The 25,426-nt window shown below is 39.8% G+C and overlaps 1 protein-coding gene across 2 annotated transcripts in view; it reads left to right on the top strand.

The window, feature by feature from the left end:
• Nucleotides 1-25,426, top strand: part of LOC128692047 (uncharacterized) — a 91,754-nt gene that overhangs the window by 23,877 nt on the left and 42,451 nt on the right. For both annotated transcript variants that reach the window (XR_011392055.1, XM_070085406.1), the window contains exons 2-3: nt 8,321-10,738; nt 11,949-24,950. Coding sequence is in view for 1 of the 2 variants with exons in the window: in XM_070085406.1 (XP_069941507.1) it covers nt 8,342-10,738; nt 11,949-24,950 (15,399 nt within the window). In the remaining variant the exon portion in view is untranslated. The remainder of the gene's footprint in view (nt 1-8,320; nt 10,739-11,948; nt 24,951-25,426) is intronic.

The raw sequence follows: 25,426 nt of genomic DNA, 5'->3' as shown, positions 1-25,426 counted from the left end.
ACTAAACATTTGGGAATTTTCAAGATTCACAAGGTTCTTGATTCCCTAACCCTTGCGAGTGTGGAGGGTCTCTTGTATATTGAAATAAATAGAATAGAGGAAATCAACTCTAATATACATTATTTAGGCATGAATACTGGACAGAGAGCCCGTCGTAAGTCCGAGGCACCAGTAAACGAGTACGTCGCTAAGTGAGGGGAGGCTGTATTTGAATGTGTGGTTTCTTGTACTCTTGTACTTCTTGTCAATACAAGAGAAGGCATACTAGTGAAGTACGTAAGAATTTGATCAAATGGGGCAATGGAATTGACTTGTAATAGGACTCAAATTTGACAAAATTGCTGATACATAAATTGCATCAGCAATTTTGCACCTGCAAACTTTGCAGACTTTGCACCTGCTTAATTCTGTAAGTTTTCCATCATATTTCTTACTTTTGGTGTAAATGCTTTAACCCTTTCAGGGTCCGTGCCATAGATCTACGGCTTTACGTTCAGGGTCCAAACCGTAGATCTACGCCATGAGCTCAGCTCACTCTGATAAGCTGTGAGCAGTAAATTTGGGCCTAGATATGAGAGAATACATCTATGTGGTATGTGTGCACCACATAAAACAAATCCTGCAGCACACAGTGCATAATGAGAGAAAAAAACTAAGACCATAATTTTAGATTAAAACAGCGAATTTACAGTGATTTTTTGTATGTTTTTATAGTTGTATTTGCAATTTCTTAGTCTCATTTGATAGAATGGAAGATATACTACAGAAATAGAGATGATTTTGATTGGTTTTAGTACTGGAAATGGCTTGAAACTGATCTCAAAGTAGCAGAAATGTTAAATTTTTGCCGATGTTCAAGAGTAAACAAATGACCTCACAAGTCTAATACATGACAGCTGGTGGGTCTAATATACATTCACAAATGTGGTGATATTATTTATACAATTATTACAGTATTGCATAACAGTAAATCTTCTATTTTTTGGTTTGAATAAAAATTCATTATGTGAATAAAAAATCAAAATGGAATTCATTTGTAAAGCCTGAAAACGTAACTAATGAATAGAGGAAATGTTAGTTTAGTGCCAGGAATGCCTGCATTGTTTATTCTGGACCCTATTTTGAAATTGGAATATTTTGAACTTTGCATTAAATTGGCTAAATTACCAATTTCCGTTCACTTTATTTTGTTGTTGAAACAGTTGACTTGGCGATTTCTTGTGCTCAACCGATAGAATAGAAATAATACTAGAGAAATAGCTAAGAATTTGGTTGACTGGGATACTGTAATTGGCCTAAAATGGGAGTCAAAGTTGGCAAAATCGCCGATGCATAAATATCGCCGACACATCAAAATTCGCGAGAGCATAATTTCGTCAATTTTTCATCAAATTTCATACTTTTTGTTTTATTACCTTCAGAAAAAGATTCTCTACCGTTTCATAAAAAAGTAACAAAATTATTTTTTGAAAATTCTTGGACCCTGGTGCACACTTTGCAATTTGGCCTCTGGACCCTGAAAGGGTTAAGAAAAATATTCTCTACCATATCAGATTTTTTTTTAAGTGGACACTAGGAACAGTATCAATTTCAGGGCTCAGGGCAGTGAAAGGTGTCTGTATTGAACATTGATACACCCCTTCCAAAAATCTTTGGAATGTGATCTCCATCTGTGACCTTAAGGGCCTGAGTATGTGTATGCTATGGATAATATGTTTTTAGTAACCTTACCAAATTTTAACTCATGAGTTGTGATATAGAGTTTATAGATGGTGCAAACAAACAACCTTGACATCAGGATCACAGCCAAAATAATTCTTGGTTACCCAGACAGTAACCATGAGTATTTATATAACTGATGATTCCTATCAAAGCTCAAGGGCTCTTTGCCTGATATGCAAAGAGGAGTTTAGCTTAGAATTCCCTGCAGAGTTACTTCCACTCAAAAGCAAGAATTGATTGTCTGCTTTCAAGCTAGAGTTTTTTTTTATTCCTCTTTAGAATGTATGTCCTTCCTGACATTTTCTTACAGAAAATTCCAGTCTAATCTTAATTATGTAATTGATGTACACTGCAGTTAGTCTTTAATAATACCAATGATCATTTTCTTATACTCATCAACTGACTCAAGAAATCGTAATGACACGATTGCAAATAAACCATACCCCCGGCCGGGATTGAACCCGCGGTCATAGAGTCTCAAAACTCCAGCCCGTCGCGTTAGCCACTAGACCAGCTAGCCACAATAAGATTCATCCAACTAGGTATATTTCTACACCATAGGAAAGTTAGCACAGGCACCTCTGTGACCACAAATGCAAGTTTTTACAGACGAATCTCCAGCTAGCGTGGCCGTGACGAACTCTAGCTCAAGTCCCTTCACTGCCGTCAACATGACTCAAGAAATCGTAATGACACGATTGCAAATAAACCATACCCCCGGCCGGGATTGAACCTAGTTGGATGAATCTTATTGTGGCTAGCTGGTCTAGTGGCTAACGCGACGGGCTGGAGTTTTGAGACTCTATGACCGCGGGTTCAATCCCGGCCGGGGGTATGGTTTATTTGCAATCGTGTCATTACGATTTCTTGAGTCATGTTGACGGCAGTGAAGGGACTTGAGCTAGAGTTCGTCACGGCCACGCTAGCTGGAGATTCGTCTGTAAAAACTTGCATTTGTGGTCACAGAGGTGCCTGTGCTAACTTTCCTATGGTGTAGAAATATACCTAGTTGGATGAATCTTATTGTGGCTAGCTGGTCTAGTGGCTAACGCGACGGGCTGGAGTTTTGAGACTCTATGACCGCGGGTTCAATCCCGGCCGGGGGTATGACTCATCAACTGGTTTTTCATTAGCACTAGCAACTTCTGCACTCAAAACAACTTTGCCCTCATACCAGTTAAACACTAATGTGGTGATTAAGAGACAGCACTATTAATGCTGGCGCATTAATAGTGCTGTCTCTTAATCACCACCTCAAATCATCATAGTCTTGAAGCTCATTCTTGAATTAGCATGAGGCTAGGAGGAATCCTTTTCTAATGCTGCACATAACACATCATCAGTTTTTTCCAGGTCACTACTCAAATCAGTTTCCTTTTGCATAATGATTATTGAATGTGTTAGTGCAGAGCCCTTAGCTTGTTCCAAGATCTACACTCTGTTCTTCATAATCATTGCAGTGATAACTAATTTGTGCTGTATACACAGTGTTTTGTTTTTTTCAGAGCATTTTCATTATGACCAGTTTCATCTCAAAGGTCATTGGTTTCCTTTACTGTATCACTGAGGTATCATTACCACTGCTCATGTCCTTTTTAGACATGATGAACTGCTTTCTTTTTAAAGCAGCTCAAAACAACTTTAAGGTTGTCAACATGAACTAACGATGGGAGCACAACATCTAATACCAGCTGCACACCATGTTCCACCACCTGCACCTTCTGCATCCAGCATTATAAATAGGAGCATGCATTAGGAAGGGCAGATGGTTGTTCGTAAGAAATTAGTTGGCTCCTAACTGACCTGTTCATAAATGCAGATGGTTGCAACTCAGATCTTAGTAAGTAGGGAGCTCACTGTATACAAAATTACATATTATATTATCAAGATGGTAGCTTCCATATTATGCATATATTGAATATTCTTTTATCATTTTATCCACCCTGATTTGCTGTAATGAACATAGGCAAAGTACTTAAAAAACTTTATATAACAGTGCATTAAGCACTTATAGAATGAAGGACATCCTACATAGGATATTTTGTTCCAAGTCAGACTGAAACGTCGTAAGTTTCTTTCTCTTGTGTGTGGGTTATATATGTGCTGTTCCAGTCATGGTGTTGTGCCTTTCTATTCTTTATTATTCCAGGTATTAACTAGTATTAAATTTAATAAATAAATATATACTGAAAATTGAATTGGTTTTTCTGCCATTAAAATTACCTCTTTAAAATTTTATATACCTGGAGAGGGTTTCGGGGATCAACGACCCCTGCGACCTAGTCTGTGACCAGGCCTCATGGTGGATCAGGGCCTGATCAACCAGGCCATTATTGCTGGCTGCACGCAAGGCAATGTACGAACCACAGCGCAGCTGATCAGGTACAGTGGAACCTCAAATATCGAACTTTCTTCGGTCCAGAAGGCTGTTTGAGTGCCTTTACCGAATGAATTTATTCCCATCAGGAATAATGTAAATTAGATTAGTCCATTTCAGACCCTCAAAAATACACTTATAAAAGCACTTACAAAAATACACTTACATAATTGGTTGTGTTAAGAACATAAGAACATAAGAAAGGAGGAACACTGCAGCAGGCCTGTTGGCCCATACTAGGCAGGTCCTTTACAATTCATCCCACTAACAAACATTTGACCAACCCAATTTTCAATGCCACCCAAGAAACAAGCTCTGATGTGCAAGTCCCTCTCAAATCCAACCCCTCCCACTCATGTACGTATCCAACCTAAATTTGAAACTACCCAAAGTCCTAGCCTCAATAACCCAACTAGGTAGACTGTTCCACTCATCAACTACCCTATTTCCAAACCAATACTTTCCTATGTCCTTTCTAAATCTAAACTTATCTAATTTAAATCCATTACTGCGGGTTCTCTCTTGGAGAGATATCCTCAAGACCTTGTTAATATCCCCTTTATTAATACCTATCTTCCACTTATACACTTCGATCAGGTCTCCCCTCATTCTTCGTCTAACAAGTGAATGTAACTTTAGAGTCTTCAATCTTTCTTCATAAGGAAGATTTCTAATGCTATGTATTAATTTAGTCATCCTACGCTGAATGTTTTCTAACGAATTTATGTCCATTCTGTAATATGGAGACCAGAATTGAGCTGCGTAATCTAGGTGAGGCCTTACTAATGATGTATAAAGCTGCAGTATGACCTCTGGACTTCTGTTGCTTACACTTCTTGATATAAATCCCAGTAATCTATTTGCCTTATTACGTACGCTTAGGCATTACTGTCTTGGTTTAAGGTTGCTGCTAACCATAACCCCCAAGTCTTTTTCGCAATCTGTATGGCTAAGTTCTACATTATTTAACTTATAAGTGCTAGGGTTATGGACACTCCCGAGCTTCAGAACCTTGCATTTATCTACATTGAACTGCATCTGCCACTTTTCTGACCAAGAGTAGAGTTTGTCTAAATCCTCCTGAAGTTCCCTAACATCTACGTTTGAATCAATTATCCTACCTATCTTCGTGTCATCGGCGAACTTGCTCATATCACTAGTAATTCCTTCATCAAGATCATTGACATATATTATAAACAACAACGGGCCCAAGACTGATCCCTGTGGAACGCCACTTGTTACCGATCCCCACTCGGATTTAACCCCATTTATGGACACTCTCTGCTTCCTGTCTGCGAGCCATGATTCGATCCACGAGAGCACCCCTCCCCCAATGCCACGAGCTGCTACTTTCTTCAACAGTCTTTGGTGCGGAACTCTATCAAATGCCTTACTAAAATCTAAGTAAACAATATCAAATTCTTTATCGTGGTCAACAGCCTCAAAAGCTTTACTGAAGAAAGTCAATAAATTAGTTAGACAAGACCGGCCTCCTGTGAATCCATGCTGAGTATCATTAATCAAGCTATGCTTATCGAGATGGCTTTTTATAATCTCAGCTATAATTGACTCTAGTAATTTGCCTACAATTGAGGTCAGGCTTATTGGGCGGTAATTTGACGGTAACGACTTGTCCCCTGTTTTAAAAATAGGAATTACATTAGCCATCTTCCACAAATCAGACACTACACCTGTTTGAAGAGATAAATTAAAAATATTAGTTAATGGTTCACAGACTTCCATTTTGCATTCCTTTAGAACCCTTGAAAAAACCTCATCAGGACCCGGTGACTTATTTTGCTTCAGTCGGTCTATCTGCTTCACAACCATTTCACTAGTGACTGTGATGTTACATAATTTATCTTCTTCTGGCCCACTATAAAAATTAATTACCGGAATATTATTAGTGTCTTCCTGTGTAAAAACCGAGAGAAAATAATTATTTAAAATCGAGCACATTTCATTCTCTTTGTCAGTAAGATGCCCATAGTTATTTTTAAGGGGACCTGTCTTATCTCTGACTTTAGTTCTATATACCTGGAAAAAACTTTTTGGGTTAGTTTTAGAATCCCTAGCAACTTTAATTTCATAGTCCCTTTTAGCTTTTCTTATCCCTTTTTTAATGTCCCTCTTAATGTCAATATACTGATTCATAAGATGACCCTCGCCTCTTTTGATATGCCTATAAATTCCTTTCTTATGCCCTAGTAGATATTTCAGCCTATTATTCATCCATTTTGGGTCGTTTCTATTTGATCTAATTTCTTTATAAGGGATAAACGTTCTTTGAGCAGCATGTATTGTGTTCAGAAAACTGTCATATTGATAGCTCTCTTCGTTACCCCAGTCAACAGATGATAAGTGTTCTCTAAGCCCATCGTAATCTGCTAAGCGAAAATCTGGGACTGTTACTGAGTTATCCCTACTATCATACTTCCATTCAATTCTAAATGTAATTGATTTGTGGTCGCTAGCACCCAGTTCCTCTGAAACTTCTAAATTATTAACAAGGGATTCATTGTTTGCCAGAACTAAGTCAAGCAGGTTATTACCCCTTGTAGGTTCTGTCACAAACTGCTTCAAAAAACAATCCTGAACTACTTCTAAGAAGTCGTATGATTCTAAATTCCCAGTCAAGAAATTCCAATCAATATGACTAAAGTTAAAGTCTCCTAGAATTACTACATTATCGTGCCTTGTGGCCCTAACAATTTCCTCCCATAGTAGTGTCCCCTGGTCCCTATCTAAATTTGGGGGACGGTATATCACACCTAAAATTAACTTTTCATGCGCCACTGAAAATTCTATCCAAACAGACTCTGTATGTGTTACTTCAGACTTAATACCCGTTTTTATGCAACAGTTCAAGCGATCTCGGACATATAGTGCCACCCCACCCCCCTTCCCGATACTTCTATCTACTTGGAACAATTTAAAACCCTGAATGTGACATTCTGCAGGCATGTCTCGACTTTTTGAATTAAACCACGTCTCAGTAATGGCAAATACATCTATGTTACCTGCACTAGCAACTAGTCTCAACTCGTCCATCTTATTCCTAGCACTGCGACTATTTGTGTAATAAATACTTAAAGACCCTCCTCTCTCTTTACCCTTCCTGCTCCTTTCTGTTATTCCACTAAACCTATTACTGTCCTTGTCAATTAGTGCCACTGGCTTTCCAATATCCACCTTATTTTGCCTATAACTAGTTCTCCTAGTACTCATATTACTACCCTGAGACTTCACAGTTTTCCCGCAAAAACCCATACCACTAACTATTCCTAGTTTAAAGACCTAACAGCTCCCTCCACTGCGTTGGCCAGTGCTCCCACCCCACACCTAGATAAGTGAACCCCATCCCTGGCATACATGTCATTTCTGCCATAGAAGAGGTCCCAGTTGTCAATGAATGTTACCGCATTTTCCTTACAGTATTTGTCCAGCCAGCAATTGACACCAATTGCTCTGGACAACCATTCATTTCCAACTCCTCTCCTTGGCAAAATGCCACATATGACAGGTTTCCCACCCTTCCTCCTAATTATCTCTATTGCTGACCTATACCTGCTAATCAGGTCCTCACTCCTACGTCTGCCAACATCGTTGCCTCCAGCACTGAGACAGATAATAGGATTGCTCCCATTACCTCTCATGATGTCATCCAGACGGCTAACAATATCCTTCATCCCAGCCCCAGGAAAACACACTCTCTGCCTCCTACTCCTATCCTTCAAGCAGAATGCCCTATCCATGTACCTAATCTGGCTATCCCCAACAACAACAATGTTTTTACCTTCCTTGGCGTCGTCTGTCGTGTTGGGAGCAGTTCGATTTTTGAGGTTCCACTGTACTGACTTTAGGTGCCTGTCCAGTGCCTTCTTGAAGACAGCCAGGGGTCTATTGGTAATCCCCTTTATGTATGCTGGGAGGTAGTTGAACAGTCTTGGGCCCCTGACATTGTGTTGCCTCTCAGTGTACTCGTAGTGCCCCTGCTTTTTATTAGGGAATGTTGCATCCCCTGCCGAGTCTTTTGATTTTGTAGGGAGTGATTTTTGGGTGCAAATTTGGTACTAATCCCTTTAGGATTTTGCAGGTGTATATTATCATGTATCTTTGATATATGTAACTTTGAGTTTTGAGAGTTTTTCTACTCCTGGAGCCTGCCTGGGCTAGGCTTTGTCCTGTATGTTATTAATCTACTTGTTTCCTGTATTCCAGATGAGGTGACAAGAGGTAGACATGTTTAAGTGGTTCCAGAACCGTCTTCAGAAAGGAAGCAGACATTCTACTTCAGAGTTTGAGGGTGAAGATAACACAGTCATTTTTGAATATGGTCAGGTAGAGGTGGCAACTGAAGCAGTTCAGGGTGAGGTGGATACTGAGGCAGTTTCAGGCAAGGTAGATGCTGAAGCAGTTCCTTATGAGGTGGACACTAAAGTAGTTCATTGCAAATTGCACACTGAAGCCGTTCAGGGCAAGGTGGATGCTAAAGTAGTTCGGGGTGATGTGGATGGTGAAAGAGTTCAGAATGAGGTTAACTCTGAAACAGTTCAAGGCAAGGTGAATGCTGAAGAACTTTATGGAGATATAGATATGGAAACAGTTCATAGTGAAGTGGAATCTGAAGCCACTCAGGGCAGCGAAAACAGGGAGGCCATTCAGGGTGATGACGATGCTGAAGCAGTCCTGGAAAATGTGGATGCTGAAGCAGTTATGGACGAAGTGGATGCTGAGGGAGTTCAGAATCAGGTGAAAAATGAAGTATTTCAAGGCAAGGAGGATACTGAAGCAGGTCAAGCCAAGGTGGACACTGACACAGTACCTTCCAAGGAGGATACTGAAGCAGTGCAAGCCCAGGAGGGCACTGAAACAGTGAAAACCAAGGAGGACACTGAAGCAGTAAAAGCCAAGGAGGACACTGAAGCAGTACAAGCCAAGGAGGACACTGAAGCAGTACAAACCAAAGACCACACTGAAAACATGCAAGCCAAGGATACTGAAGCAGGGCAAGATAAGGTGGACACTGAAGCACTGCAAGATAAGGGGGATACTGAGGTAGTACAAGCCAAGGAGGATGCTGAAGCACTGCAAGATAATGTGGACACTGAAGCACTGCAAGATATGGAGGATACTCAACCAGTACAAGCAAACGAGGGTACTGACGTAGTACAAGCCAAGGAGGTTACTGAAGCAGTGCAAGCCAAGGAGGTTACTGAAGCAGTGCAAGCCAAGGAGGTTACTGAAGCAGTACAAGCCAAGGAGGTTACTGAAGCAGTACAAGCCAAGGAGGTTACTGAAGCAGTACAAGCCAAGGAGGTTACTGAAGCAGTACAAGCCAAGGAGGTTACTGAAGCAGTACAAGCCAAGGAGGTTACTGAAGCAGTGCAAGCCAAGGAGGTTACTGAAGCAGTGCAAGCCAAGGAGGTTACTGAAGCAGTACAAGCCAAGGAGGTTACTGAAGCAGTACAAGCCAAGGAGGTTACTGAAGCAGTACAAGCCAAGGAGGTTACTGAAGCAGTACAAGCCAAGGAGGTTACTGAAGCAGTACAAGCCAAAGAGGTTACTGAAGCAGTACAAGCCAAGGAGGTTACTGAAGCAGTGCAAGCCAAGGAGGTTACTGAAGTAGTACAAGCCAAAGTGAACAGTGAAACAGTGCAAGCCAAGGTGGACACTGAAGCAGTACAAGATAAGGAGGACATTGAAGCAGTGCAAGTCACAGTAGACACTGAAGCTGTACAAGGCAAGATGGACACTGAAACAGTGCAATATAAGGTGGACACTGAAGAAGTGCAAGATAAGGTAAACACTGAAGCAGTGCAAGCCAAGGTGGACGCTGAAACAGTACAATCCAAGGAGGATACTGAAACAGTGCAAGAAAAGGGGAACACTGACGCAGTACGAACCGAGGTGGACAGTGAAGCAGTGCAAGATAAGGTAGACACTGAAGCAGTACAAGTGAAGATGGACATTGAAGCAGTGCAAGCCATGGTGGACACTGAAGCAATGCAAGCCAAGGTTGACACTGAAGCAGTGCAAGCTAAGGTGGACACTGAAACAGTGCCAGCCAAGGAGGATGCTGAAAAAGTGCAAGCCAAGGTGTACACTGAAGCAGTGCAAGCCAAGGTGGACACTGAAGCAGTGCAAGCCAAGGAAGATACTGAAACAGTGCAAGCTAAGATGGACACTGAAACAGTGCAAGCCAATGTAGACACTGAAGCAGTACAAGATAAATTGGACACTGAGGCAGTACAAGCCAAAGAGGACACTGAAGCAGTGCAAGCCAAGGTGGACACTGAAGCAGTGCAAGCCAAAGAGGACACTGAAACAGTACAAGCCAAGGTGGACACTGAAGCAGTGCAAGCCAATGTGGACACTGAAGCAGTGCAAGATAAGGTGGACACTGAAGCAGTGCAATCCAAGGAAGATACTGAAACAGTGCAAGCCAAGGTGGACACTGAAACAGTACAGGCCAAGGTGGACACTGAAGCAGTGCAAACCAAGGTGGACACTGAAGCAGTGCAAGCCAAGGTGGACACTGAAGCAGTGCAAGATAAGGTGGACACTGAAGCAGTGCAAGCCAAGGTGGATATTGAAGCAGTGCAAGCCAAGGAAGATGCTGAAACAGTGCAAGCCAAGGTGGACACTGAAGCAGTACAAAAAAGAGGACACTGAAACAGTACAAGCCAAGGTGGACACTGAAGCAGTGCAAGCCAAAGAGGACACTGAAACAGTACAAGCCAAGGTGGACACTGAAGCAGTGCAAGCCAAAGAGGACACTGAAACAGTACAAGCCAAGGTGGACACTGAAGCAGTACAAGATAAGGAGGACATTGAAGCAGTGCAAGTCACAGTAGACACTGAAGCTGTACAAGGCAAGATGGACACTGAAACAGTGCAATATAAGGTGGACACTGAAGAAGTGCAAGATAAGGTAAACACTAAAGCAGTGCAAGCCAAGGTGGACGCTGAAACAGTACAATCCAAGGAGGATACTGAAACAGTGCAAGAGAAGGGGAACACTGACGCAGTACGAACCGAGGTGGACAGTGAAGCAGTGCAAGATAAGGTAGACACTGAAGCAGTACAAGTGAAGATGGACATTGAAGCAGGTCAAGCCATGGTGGACACTGAAGCAATGCAAGCCAAGGTTGACACTGAAGCAGTGCAAGCTAAGGTGGACACTGAAGTGTTGCAAGCCAAGGATACCAAAGCAGTGCAAGCCAAGATGGACACTGAAACAGTGCCAGCCAAGGAGGATGCTGAAAAAGTGCAAGCCAAGGTGTACACTGAAGCAGTGCAAGCCAAGGTGGACACTGAAGCAGTGCAAGCCAAGGAAGATACTGAAACAGTGCAAGCTAAGATGGACACTGAAACAGTGCAAGCCAATGTAGACACTGAAGCAGTACAAGATAAGTTGGACACTGAGGCAGTACAAGCCAAAGAGGACACTGAAGCAGTGCAAGCCAAGGTGGACACTGAAGCAGTGCAAGCCAAGGTGGACACTGAAGCAGTGCAAGCCAAGGTGGACACTGAAGGAGTGCAAGCCAAGGTGGACACTGAAGCAGTGCAAGCCAAAGAGGACACTGAAACAGTACAAGCCAAGGTGGACACTGAAGCAGTGCAAGCCAATGTGGACACTGAAGCAGTGCAAGATAAGGTGGACACTGAAGCATTACAGGCCAAGGTGGGCACTGAAGCAGTGCAAGCCAAGGTGGACACTGAAGCAGTGCAATCCAAGGAAGATACTGAAACAGTGCAAGCCAAGGTGGACACTGAAACAGTACAAGATAAGTTGGACACTGAGGCAGTACAAGCCAAGGTGGACACTGAAACAGTACAGGCCAAGGTGGACACTGAAGCAGTGCAAGCCAAGGTGGACACTGAAACAGTACAGGCCAAGGTGGACACTGAGGCAGTACAAGCCAAGGTGGACACTGAAACAGTACAGGCCAAGGTGGACACTGAAGCAGTACAAGCCAAGGTGGACACTGAAACAGTACAGGCCAAGGTGGACACTGAAGCAGTGCAAGCCAAGGAAGATACTGAAACAGTGCAAACCAAGGTGGACACTGAAGCAGTGCAAGCCAAGGAAGATACTGAAACAGTGCAAACCAAGGAGGACACTGAAACAGTGCAAGCCAAGGTGGACACTGAAGCAGTACAAGCCAAGGTGGACACTGAAGCAGTGCAACATAAGGAGGACACTGAAACAGTGCAAGCCAAGGTGGACACTGAAGCAGTACAAGCCAAGGTGGACACTGAAGCAGTGCAACATAAGGTGGACACTGACGCAGTACAAGCCAAGGTGGACATTGAAGCAGTGCAAGCCAAGGTGGACAGTGAAACAGTACAAGCCAAGGAGGACACCGAAGCAGTGCAAGCCAATGTAGACACTGAAGCAGTACAAGGTAAGTTGGACATTGAGGCAGTACAAGGCAAGGTGGACACTGAAGCATTGCAAACCAAGGTGGACACTGAAGCAGTGCAAGCCAAGGTGGACACTGAAGCAGTGCAAGATAAGGTGGACACTGAAGCAGTGCAAGCCAAGGTGGACACTGAAGCAGTGCAAGCCAAAGAGGACACTGAAACAGTACAAGCCAAGGTGGACACTGAAGCAGTGCAAACCAAGGTGGACACTGAAGCAGTGCAAGCCAAGGTGGACACTGAAGCAGTGCAAGATAAGGTGGACACTGAAGCAGTGCAAGCCAAGGTGGATATTAAAGCAGTGCAAGCCAAGGAAGATGCTGAAACAGTGCAAGCCAAGGTGGACACTGAAGCAGTACAAGATAAGATGGACACTGAAGCAGTGCATACCAAGGTGGACATTGAAGCAGTGCAAGCCAAGGAAGATGCTGAAACAGTGCAAGCCAAGGTGGACACTGAAACAGTACAGGCCAAGGTGGACATTGAAGCAGTGCAAGATAAGATGGACACTGAAGCAGTGCAAGCAAAGGTGGACATTGAAGCAGTGCAAGCCAAGGTGGACATTGAAGCAGTGCAAGCCAAGGAAGATACTGAAATAGTGCAAGCCAAGGTGGACACTGAAGCAGTGCAAGCCAAGGTGGACACTGAAACATTAAAAGCCAAGGAGGACACTGAAGCAGTGCAAGCAAAAGTGGACACTGAAGCACTACAAGATAATTTGGACACTGAAACAGTACAAGCCGAGGTGGACACTGACGCAATGCAAGCCAAAGAGGACACTGAAACAGTACGAGCCAAGGTGGACATTGAAGCAGTGCAAGCCAAGGAAGATACTGAAACAGTGCAAGCCAAGGTGGACACTGAAGCAGTGCAAACCAAGGTGGACACTGAAGCATTACAAGCCAAGGAGGATACTGAAGCAGTGCAAGATAAGATGGACACTGAAGCAGTGCAAACCAAGGTGGACACTGAAGCAGTGCAAGCCAAGGTGGACACTGAAGCAGTGCAAGATAAGGTGGACACTGAAGCAGTGCAAGCCAAGGTGGATATTAAAGCAGTGCAAGCCAAGGAAGATGCTGAAACAGTGCAAGCCAAGGTGGACACTGAAGCAGTACAAGATAAGATAGACACTGAAGCAGTGCATACCAAGGTGGACATTGAAGCAGTGCAAGCCAAGGAAGATGCTGAAACAGTGCAAGCCAAGGTGGACACTGAAACAGTACAGGCCAAGGTGGACATTGAAGCAGTGCAAGCCAAGGAAGATACTGAAACAGTGCAAGCCAAGGTGGACACTGAAGCAGTGCAGGCCAAGGTGGACACTGAAACAATGCATGCCAAGGCGGACATTGAAGCAGTGCAAGCCAAGGAAGATACTGAAACAGTGCAAGCCAAAGTGGACACTGAAGCAGTGCAGGCCAAGGTGGACACTGAAGCAGTGCAGGCCAAGGCAGATACTGAAACAATGCATGCCAAGGTGGACATTGAAGCAGTACAAGCCAATGAGGACACTGAAGCATTGCAAGACAAGGTGGACACTGAATCTGTACAAGGCAAGGTGGACACTGAAACAGTGCAAGCCAGTATGGACACTGAAGCTGTACTATTCAAAATGGACACTGAAGCTGTACAAGGCAAGGTGGACACTGAAGCAGTTTGGGGTGAAGTGGACACTGAAGCAACCCAGTGTGAGGTGCATACTGAAGCATTTCTGAACAGAGTGGATGCTGAAGCAGTTCAGCACAATGTATCCGATGAACCAAGACAGGGCGAAGTTGATGCTGAATCAATTCATTGTAGGTTAGACATTGAAACAGGTCAGGATGAGATGGAAACCTATGTTGATGATGATTTTCTTGAAGATTATGCACAAAGGCTTAAATGTAACCCATTTTCTTTTATAGATCAATGTTGTGCACAAATGCCTTATTTTCAGAATTTAGCATGTGATATTCATGAAGATCAGGTCATTGACAGTTCTTGTAACATTATTGAAGCTAAAAAGTGTAAAATCTTGTCAAAATCCAATGACCACATGCAAAATATATTTTCACATGAAATGAAAACACAAGTAAACTCACTGAAGCAAAAGTTACAAGATCCAAGGGATGAGATATTATTTGAAACACAAGAAAAATACAATATTCCAGGAATAGAGATTAAAGAAATTGTAGCAGAAACTCTAAACCAAAATATTTCTTCAGGAGACAATGATTTGATAGTAAGACAAAAACATCAGGAAGTTCATGAACATGGAATATTGCCAGAGTTTCAGTGCATTATCTCTCTTTCTAGTCCAGAAAATGTAGGTTCTCCAGAGCAGCAAATATTGACTAATACAAAGCAAGAAGATCTAGGAATGGATGATAGTGTACCAATCCTGGAACTTCTTCATAGTGATGTTGATGTTCATGAATGGAAAGGACATGAGAATTATGCCCATGTGCCAACATGTATTGAAGATGTATCAGTACTAGATAAAAGTGACTTAGGGTTAGATAATGCTTGTAATAATGTTTCAACAGTATTACCATCTGAGCATCATGTTGAGGTTGGAGATAATGATGATATTCAGGGTGTCAATGATAACACAGAACTTACTATCAGTGACAGTGCTCAGATGTTTTTGTTCAGTGGAACCAAATTAGACTTTGATAATGAGGAATCCTTGGAAGTGAAAACAGATACATATAATCAGCACAGCTTCAGCGAGATGGAGAAAATGCCAGATTTCTTTCAGCCTATTAACTATTGCTTACAAGATAAACAAAAACTGGAAGAAGAATCAGCTAGAGATGAAAAGGGATCTACAACAATCTGCCCATTAATTGGACATGGACATCAAGTGCATCTAGAGTCATTGGAAAGAATCTATGGGAGCAGTAGCAAGATTAATACACTTGATCCCTATTTGTATCCTCACCCCCATTGCCCTCAGCTGTCTTGCTTTTACAACCATCATGGGAAACTGTGTACTGTTCTGAATAAGCACTTTATTTTAACGTACATTAAAGAAGCCCCAGTGCTTATTAACTTGTATACAGAGACTTCAGCCTCTGCATCATTTGGGGGTGTATTAGTTTGGAGAATGGGTAAACCCTCTGTGCTTCAAGAGTTTCCAGATGGCACTGAAATCTGTTTTGATGCAGTTATAATGCCAAATGACACCAAATATACTGCTTTAGTTATTTGGCAAGGTATTAAGCCTAAATTAGTTATTGAGCCATACTTTAAATCGTATGTTTTTGTAGAAGAGTTGCAGGATCTTGAGGTTGATTTTATTATATTTCATAAGGAAAATGGACTGGTCAGCACTATCATTGGAGAAGAAATAAAGATTGCCACTTTTTGTAAATCTGTTGTTTTTATTAGTGGGAAGAAGGTCCAAAGTACTGATGATATACAGAAACTCAAAGAATGTGGTTCACAGTTATATGCAAATGTAATCAAGCTTGTTAGTATTGGTTATGATGGCAAAATAGTATATGGCTTCATGTGCTCCTGCTTATGGTCAGGCATTAAACCATCACAGCTCAATTTACCAACAGAATTTAACCATGTTTTGTTGTATAAAAAGAGATGTGGGCATTTTGCTAAGAGAAATAGACAATTATATTTGTACTGTGATGTAGATGTCGAGTTAATTGTGAATGAGAAGGGTCATAGTCTTGTTTATAAAAGTGAAAATGAGGAAATTTCATTTCCTTGCACACACAAGGTTTATTGTGGTAACAGAAAAGTTCTGCCTGCAGTTGGAGGACAAGTAAAAGCTCACATCAAAAAGCAAATTAGTAAAACTGGAGCATTAATGTGGGATGCCTTAATGGTTCAAATTCCTGACAAATCTTTAGTTCAAGTTTGTGAGACATGTGCTGCTGATGTGCATGAATATAAAGAATCAATTAGAGAGATTTCTTCTCTTAATATTTCCAAAGAAAAGTGTCTTCCACTCATTTTAGATGGGAATAATGAGCCTCAGGTAGGAACAGAAGAAACAGGCGAGTTTTACGAAAAGAGAATATTATTGAATGATACAGGCAGAAGAGCAAAGATAGATGCTGCTCGCTCAGAATTGGGCTCTAATTCTGATATAATGAAACTGAATAAAATTGAGTCTACTTTGACATTTACTGAAGAGCATATTGTAAATGATAATCAGGCTGTATCTTCGCACGATAACATTTTACAAATGGATGAACTAATGGATATGGACTCAGAGAAAACCTATGAGGTCAGATTAGAAACTAATTCAATCTGCTCTGTCTTGAATTCTAATTGTGATCAAAAAACCTATACAGAAAGTGTAAGGCAAGTGTCAGACAATATTTTGAACGAAGTGGAGTCTGTCATTAAAGTTGAAGTGAAAAATGAGGATATTTTAGCAGAGTTTAAATGCATTCATAAAGTTGATGATTGTCCCCAAGTGATGAAGAACTGCTCTGGAAAATTAAGTTATGTAGCTAATTTGAAAGTTTTTAATATATATACTGAATTAAATGGAAAGCCCTTTGAAGTTCATGTTGGTAGTGGGGCATGGTTGGTTAACAGTGGTGTGGCTTCGACAGTTGAAAAAAGTGCAGTGGCTGTGCCTATTTCTTTTGATTTCTATTTTGACAAGAGTCTACCACATGGCCACCGTATAGCAGCAATGTGGGTAGGAGAGAAGCCACATAAAGCTGTTAATAAAAATGTGATATATTACTTTGATATACCTGGTATTTACTGTGGCCTTTGTGGAGAGGACATGAATTTTAGAGTTTGTGTTGATGACACTATTATTTTTATTAATGCCAGCAATACCGATAGGGTGTTTTCTTCAGATGGAAAACACTGCAAGTCAATCCCTTTAAATGCCTCTGTAGTTCTACATCTGAGAAAATCCACAAATAAAGTTACTGGAATAATTCTTTGGAAAGTCCCCCTCATTATAGTTGAGGCACAAAATAAAAATCTTACATTAGAATCGAGGCCAACCACACAGTTTACCCCATCTTCCAGGTCACCTTCCCTTTGTCCTGTGGAACAGTCTTTATCAGAATTCATTGATAATCCCAACAGGCAGCTTCTTTTAGAAAGTGTTCAGTATAGCAATCACAGTTCAGTAAAGAAGCCAAGTTGCTATACATCTTTGGTAGATTTGCCCAGGTACATTAAGAACTTCACAGGAATATTAATTCTTAATGAAACAGATAAGGTGGCTTTGTTTTCTTGCCTTAATGGTACTGCACTTTGGACTTCAATTCCACAAAATGGCTTTGTGTGTGTTGATGGTATAGCTGTAGAAATTACAGATATTCCCCTTGGAACTGGACTTATGTTTGATGCTTTTTGTGATAACCCATCCCACTATAAATATTCTGCTGTAATGCTATGGACTGGAAATAGACCCCATCAAGCAAAATGTGCAGATGGCACCAAATACTTTTATGATGTGAAAGGCGTCTACTATGGTGTCAGGGAAAACAAATTTCAAATGCAGTTGCACTTAGATGGTGAGATTAAAGACATTGAGTGTCAGAAAACAGGACGTATAATCACGGAAGATGGAAGTATTGATTCAAAAGGTTTAGTGTGGGGTGACAGAATATCTGTACATCTGAAATGTAAGGTAAACTTGAACTCATATCAAGTGATCCTGATGTTTATGTTTATTGAAAAAGATCTGCTTGAAAAGTCAAAAAGTTGTAATGAGAAGAGGATATTTGATACACATTGCAGTATACTGAATGGTACACATACTTTAGTTCCCCAAACAAACATAAGATCTGAGAAGGCAGATTTTCTTCAAAAAATACCCAAGGAGTGTAGTGAAAATATTTCTGTAGTGGCTGATTCTCGAGGAGTTACACCAAAACATTCACTCTCTGAGAAGTGTGATATACCTGAAAGACTTCCTTGCACTTCACAGATTAAAGAACTCGATACAGTGAATGAAGATGCACCTTCTTATTTGAAAGATTGCTCTGGCATATTAGTCAATGTTGATGGCTGTACGAGAGCAATAACATCTTTATTCAGAGAGCCATTGACTATCCTTTTAAGTGAGTATCAACGTGTTTATCTTGAAAATGGAACTGTTGTAAATGTTGGTGATGTTCCAGTAAACTCAGCTGTGAAGTTTGATGCCCTTCTATCTAGTACTAAGGAAACTGACTTTTGTCCCCTTATGGTTTGGGTTGAAAAGAGACCCTCTGTACTTAAAGATGTCCATGGAAATAGGTATTTTTATGATGTGGAAGGAACATACATAGATACACAGTGTGGTCTTTTTAAACTTTTCTTGAAGTTAGATAAGCAGTGGAAATATTTGTTAGTAAAAGAAATTAGCCATGTCTACTTTCTTAATGGAAGGAAAGCTCAACATGCATTGACACATAAGACTAAAATATTGATGCATCTCAGGGAAGGATATGTGGAGGATGAGTTTGGACTCAAATATAAAGCCATTGTAATTTTTGTTATTGATGAATCTCCTTTAAGACAGCTTCAGGATCCAGATCACAGCATACACTTAGTAAATCTAGAAGAAAAAGAAAAGGCCTTGAATAAAACTTTTGATTTAGATACTGTAAATAAAAATAAAGATCAGCACCAAAGTTATGATGAAAAGGTTGGTACAGATGTTGCAGAGCATAACCCATCATCTATACACTATTCTGTTTTTGAAGGAAAAGTTGTTGAAACCAAAGCCAGTATAGAGTATAAATTTACCTACACTCATGAAGGAAATACAAGAACTTTGTTGATACCTGCAGATATTACTTTGGACAAGCCCTCACAGGCCAAGTCTGTCATGGAATTTTATCTTTTGACTCGGAAGAGTACTCTTGGGAAAAGGGCTACACCATATCATCCAATATGTGGTTGGTTTCACAGGAAAAGTCATGATGCATATGTCATACATTGTCTTAAAATACAGTCTTTTAATCCCAAAACACAACTGATTAGTCTGATAAATCCAGCCGATGAAAGTCTTCATTATTTCCAGTGTGACAGTGAATATTTGTTCATGGGAAGGACAAAATCACTCATTGAGAATGCCTGCAGAAATCTTAATGTCCATGCTGTTGTTGAAGACATTACACCATGTATTGTTCAAGGTGTTTCAGTACAGAAAAGGGTCTTACTTCTTACAAGTAATATGGGGCTGTCTCAAGCATCTTTGAAATTTCTTGTACTTTCACAGGTTGAAAATGAAACAAATGAGTCTAAATCAGATAATCATGTAGATGCTGAAACTGATTACCTTGAACAGCCACAATTAAATACTTGTAACAATAGTAGTAGTAATAATATTAGCTGTAACTCAAAAGAGCATGATTTTGAGCGATTGAAACTAAAGCAGACAAGACCAATAGCAGTGAATGATCAGATTTGTGAAGATAAGGATATAGATGACAACATTAAGCATTTTGAAGATAATGACAAAGAAGAAAATATTAAGCCATTACCTATAGAAGAGGATCATCTGGAAATCAGTATGAAAATTTGCTCAGAAAACAAAAGAAAGCTGTCACAAGTTGAACATGAGGTCCTTGAAGACTCATTAAGGAAGTCTCTCCTTGAAGAAAATATACTCTCTGGAGAAAAATTGGAAAGGATGATTAGTAAAAAGTTGTCAGACACTTCAACTATGCAATCTGCAGTAAAATACCTGACCCTTAAGGGTGATGTGCTTCATGGGCATATTAATGGTAATTTGATCTTTGAGTGCGAGGAAGAATATAGACACATACGTTTGCCATCTGATATACTCTGTTTCAAGTGGAGAAACTCAGAGAGATATAATAAGAAGAATTACCTTTTAGTTTATAAAATGTTTAGTAAAAAAACTAAAGATGTTATATATCATCCATTGTTCATATGGCATGGAAGATACAAATGCAGTGCATATATTCTCATTAACCAAAAGATTGTTCTGTTTAACCCAGAAAATAATCTACTTGTTATTGCTAATGACCAGAATAATAGTTGTCAGTATTGTTCAGTTGAGAATAATTCTGCATTTACCAGCACAGTTAAGATGAGTATCAGTGATTTCTGTGGAAAGAAGAATGAAATAAGGCTAATTTATTTTGTTGTAGAAGACATCCCACCAATAAGTGTTGGGGAATATATTGTTAATAAGAAGATTTTACTTGTCAGCAGTAGCTTTGATCTAGCTCTATCATCTATAAGCACCTTTTCCTGTAACAAGAGTGACAGTAATTTGATATCTGTGGCTGAGATTTGTAAACTTGATCAGTTATATCAAATCTATGAAGAGAGAAGAAATAGTGCATATCAGTGTAAAGAAGGTCATACTTATTATTTGTGGGATAATAATTTTGACATTCAGAATATGAAATATTATGGTGGCTATCTACAGTTTTACACAGAGAAATATGCTTTTATTTTGTGTGGTAAGAAGAAGTTTATTGCAGTGTGTCACATATCAAGCACATACTATCAAGGTAGAAACATTTCCTCATGGGATGAAATTGATAAGAAATTCTGGAAAAACTTCTTTGTTATCACCTGTCCATTAGAAAAGGAGATAAAGATTGAGTATCAACAGGTGGATGTGATGGCTTTAGTAGGGTGGTCATGTAGTGCCCCTGATATCCTTGCTGTGCATACATGTCATCTACATACTCCAACACTATTTGTATGTAAGGATATAGCTTCTATAGAGGAGGAAGCAATACAATTGACAAATCCCCATAATAATGAATTGCCAAGAGAATCTTCTGCTTGTGCATTTTCTTCAGAGTGTTATGAAGAAAATTCTAAAGTGATAACTGCAAATGAAATAGAGATTTCAGACTGCATGGCAGGAAGCAACATTTTCAGTATGCATGAACAAATATTAAAGTCTTGTGGCTTAAGGAGGACTGTTGCTAACTTAACTTATTTTGAAAAACATTTGGTTGTCTGTACAAGTGAACTTGGTGAAATGGTTTGGTGTTACTTATCAGATTTCTACATTCATGGTGTAAAATGCCATTCCATAAAAGATTTGCTGAAGCAGAAAAAGCAAAAATGCACCCTTGTCATTGTACATTACCCAGCAGTTGTTCTTCAGGGAAAAACTGTGAATTTAAAAGGTGTAATTGGATTTATTGGATCAGAAGTCCTATTACCAGGCATCCATATTTGCAATTATCACAAAGGCATTTTGCTGAATGTTAAAAAGGAGGAAATAGTCATTGCTAAAGAAATATTTAATGATATTCAAGCAATTTATGAACAGTCAGTAAAATATGCTGCATATCTCCTTGAAAACTTATGTGATACAGAAATTGAACAGGCAGTTTCATTGATTAATGCTGGGGTACCAGAAAGATACCTTGAATTCCAAGGAGTTCTTGTTAATGTTAATGACACAGACCCTAACAAGGCTATGGCTAGTATTCAGCTCAGAGGAAAAGAACATTATGTTCTTGTGCACCATGAAGTATTCATTGGCCTTAATAAAGGCATGTTGCTTAATACTGTTGTAGGTTGTCCCATCAAAGGGATTATAGATTCTTCAGAATCTTCAAATTATTTCAAGAAGTTTAGAGTAATGAGGGCATGGAGGGACCTTAGCAGGTCTCTATCTCCAGAACTAGAAGTAAAAATCCCAGTAAATAAATCATTTATGATTACAGAAGGAATTTGCTGTCCAAGAGCCCATGTAATTCAGCATTTTGAATTGTTGCACAAAAGACCTGTGTTTAAAATATTGATGGGAAAAAAGATTAGCTCAAACCCTGAAAATAGCAAAATAGTTTTTAAGTGTACCTGTACCTCCAAAAATGTAATTGAGGTAATATGTGAAAAACATTCTCTAAGAACTCAAGATGCTAGTTCATATGATGATAACAGTCCATGGTGTATATTGGTCCATTATATAAATAATTTGTGTGCACCCATTGAAGGTGTAGCAGCATGGAAAGGTAATGTTGCTAATCTGATTACTCAGGTATGTGACGTCCACAAAATTCAACTTTTGGATTTAATATTTGTGAATGATACTAAGGAGGATAAGCCTGCTTTTGTCTCAGAACAAGCACCACTTAGAGTAAAGAGCAATAGTGAGTCACTGTACTATGAACCTTTGATTCCAGTATCTTTCCATGTAAAAAATACAACCAGAAGCAGAAGTAATCCACTCATAAATGGGTTGCAAGTGGAAGCAGCATCTTCCACACTCAAGGATTACACCCGTTGGGGTTTTGGATCTCTTCCTAGTTATTTGGAAAGTTCTTCAGGATTTGAAAAAGGTGTTGAAGTTGAATACATTAACAACTTCACTGATGAAAAGTCTTTGGCAAAATCAGAAAACCAGCTCAAAATGTACTCTCCTGCTATGAAAGCATTGGATAAAGACTGTGAAGATATCACCACTGATCCCCAGTTTATAACAGAAACATCTGATTTAACTCTCAAATATTTTGATGATGATAATGTCTGGTATTCTGCCAGTGAAAAAGCTGATATGGCCAGTTTGGTTTTGTCTGAAGCTCAGATATCCAACACACACAAAGATGATGATACTGAGCCTGTTGAAGACTCTGAGTCAGATAGGAATATTCAAATGACTCCTAGCCAGTGTCTGGAAGGGAATTCAATGTCATATATAGAGTCAAGCAAATTTGAATGCTTAGATGAGTTTCAAGGTATTATTCAAAGCTCTGATATAAACATTCTCATAAGATGCCACAACCTTTATTTCAATATGTCACCTCTGAATGAACCATTAACAGAATTGATAAAAAATGAAGAAAATTGTGAAGTTAAGGCTATGATAGTGTGCCTTTCATCTCCAATTAGTGTTCTAGGGTACACAGTCACTCATGAAGCTGTTATAGCTTGGGTGGGCAAGAAGCCATGGCAGGCAGACAATTTGGAGAAAATTTTTGGCTTAAATAGGTTTCATGATGATAAACATGAACAGGAAGAGCTAGTTGCAAATCTGAAAACCCAGTTGTGTCCAGAAGATAGTGAAGTAGGTGTAGAAAAGGACACAATTATGATAGCAGATGATGCTCCTCAAACTTTATATGGTTGTGGGTATAGTGACAGTTGTTTCACACATGGTATCTTGAGAAGTAGCAGTGGATATATACTATTCACAAAGGAGTTAGTCTACCGTAACAAGGTTAGAATGAACCAACATAAAAAAATAAAAAAAATACTGTATTTGAAGAGTATAAATGCTTTAATGATGAAACTCAAATTTCCTGTTAAAATATTAGATTGCCAAGTTACTAATATTGCTCTGTTGGTTTGGGTTGATGATGCACCAGAGGATGTTCAGTATACAATTACTGACAGCTTGGACTTCTACAAGAAGAACTGGAATATAGAATTTTACATAGTACAAAATCAACAACTTATAGATGTAGTATTAGCAAAGTCAGCTACCTATCCCCAAACTGAGGGTGATACTGCTGGAGGGAAGCAGAAGCCCAAGGTTAAAACACAATACTCTCCCCCAGTAGCACAGACATGGATTATGAAGAATATAGATGTGAAACTAGAGAGAGAGATTGATAGGGAATTTGATGTATTATTAGAAAATACAGAAAGGTTTATCAAAGCGCCATCAAGGTGGGAAAATTCACAATGTAAAATAATCTTAGTTGGGAATAAATTTACAGTTCTAGAAAGTGGGAACAAGACAGCAGTTGTGCAGAAGGACAGATTTTATATAGATGGAATAAAATTACTATCATCACGTCCCATTTCCGAGCAACTCGGAGATCTGCGTGCTGTTGTGGCTTACCTTATTAAAATTGAGAAGCCTTTATATATTCAACAGTATATCATTACTGACTTTGCTGTACTGGCCTTTGCAGGCAAAAAGCCAAAAGGTGTTCAACTTATTCTTGATCATTGGCAAGAACAAGCAGGCAAAAAAATTAACCTCTCAACCAAGACAAAACTTATGCCAGTCCCACAAAAGAACTTAGGTGTTATTACACACAACAAAAAAAAATCTATAGACTCAAAATCGGCTGTTGTTTTTAAACTTTTTACGGCCTCTGGAATATTAGAAGTGCAGAGTAAAGTAAATGAAGAGAAAGTTAGAATCTTTTTTAGTAAAGATCAGGTGTATGTTAACAAGAAACCTGTACCATTATCTTCATCTCTGACAGACCATATGGCTCCTTTTGTAAAGCAGCCTTGGAATTGTTCAGCTCGTTTATTTCCCCAGAAAAAGAACAAAGCTGGACATAGAAAAATCTGTGGTATAGAAGCACATTATATTGCAAATTTAGTTTGGTATGGTGAGATGCCATCAAAAGAAGAAAGAAATACTAATAAGTTAATGGAGCAGAATAAAAGAGAACTGACATCAAAACAAAAAGGGACATCTCTTACTGATACTCATCTAGGTCTTGCAAGCAAGATTGTTGGGAAGAATATGACTCAGTCTTCATGCAGCCAAGAAAGTAGTGTAAGTATTTTTTCTTCTCAGTCAGAATGTTTGAACTTCACAAGGATGTGATTAGTATTGGTATACTTGCTTAATTTTAATGCCTAAGCTGTGCTTCACAAAAAAAACAAATTTACATAGGCCACATAAATGTACATACAGGTCTCCCTCAACATTCGTGAGGGTTAGGGGATCAAGAGCCTCGCGAATGTTGAAAAATCTCGAATGTTTGGTGAACCAAAATATTGTAGGGAAATATAATACAATACTGCTTCCTTAACTTGTTGAACCATGAACAATCATAAAATACAGTGGACCCCCGCTTAACGATCACCTCCAAATGCGACCAATTATGTAAGTGTATTTATGTAAGTGCGTTTGTACGTGTATGTTTGGGGGTCTGAAATGGACTAATCTACTTCACAATATTCCTTATGGGAAAAAATTCGGTCAGTACTGGCACCTGAACATACTACTGGAATGAAAAAAGTTCGTTA

This window comes from Cherax quadricarinatus, chromosome 16, assembly GCF_038502225.1.
Source record: "Cherax quadricarinatus isolate ZL_2023a chromosome 16, ASM3850222v1, whole genome shotgun sequence".
Classification (NCBI taxonomy): Eukaryota; Metazoa; Arthropoda; class Malacostraca; order Decapoda; family Parastacidae; genus Cherax; species Cherax quadricarinatus.
The sequence above is the reverse complement of the archived record's forward strand: the minus strand, read 5'-3'. Positions and strand labels throughout refer to the sequence as shown.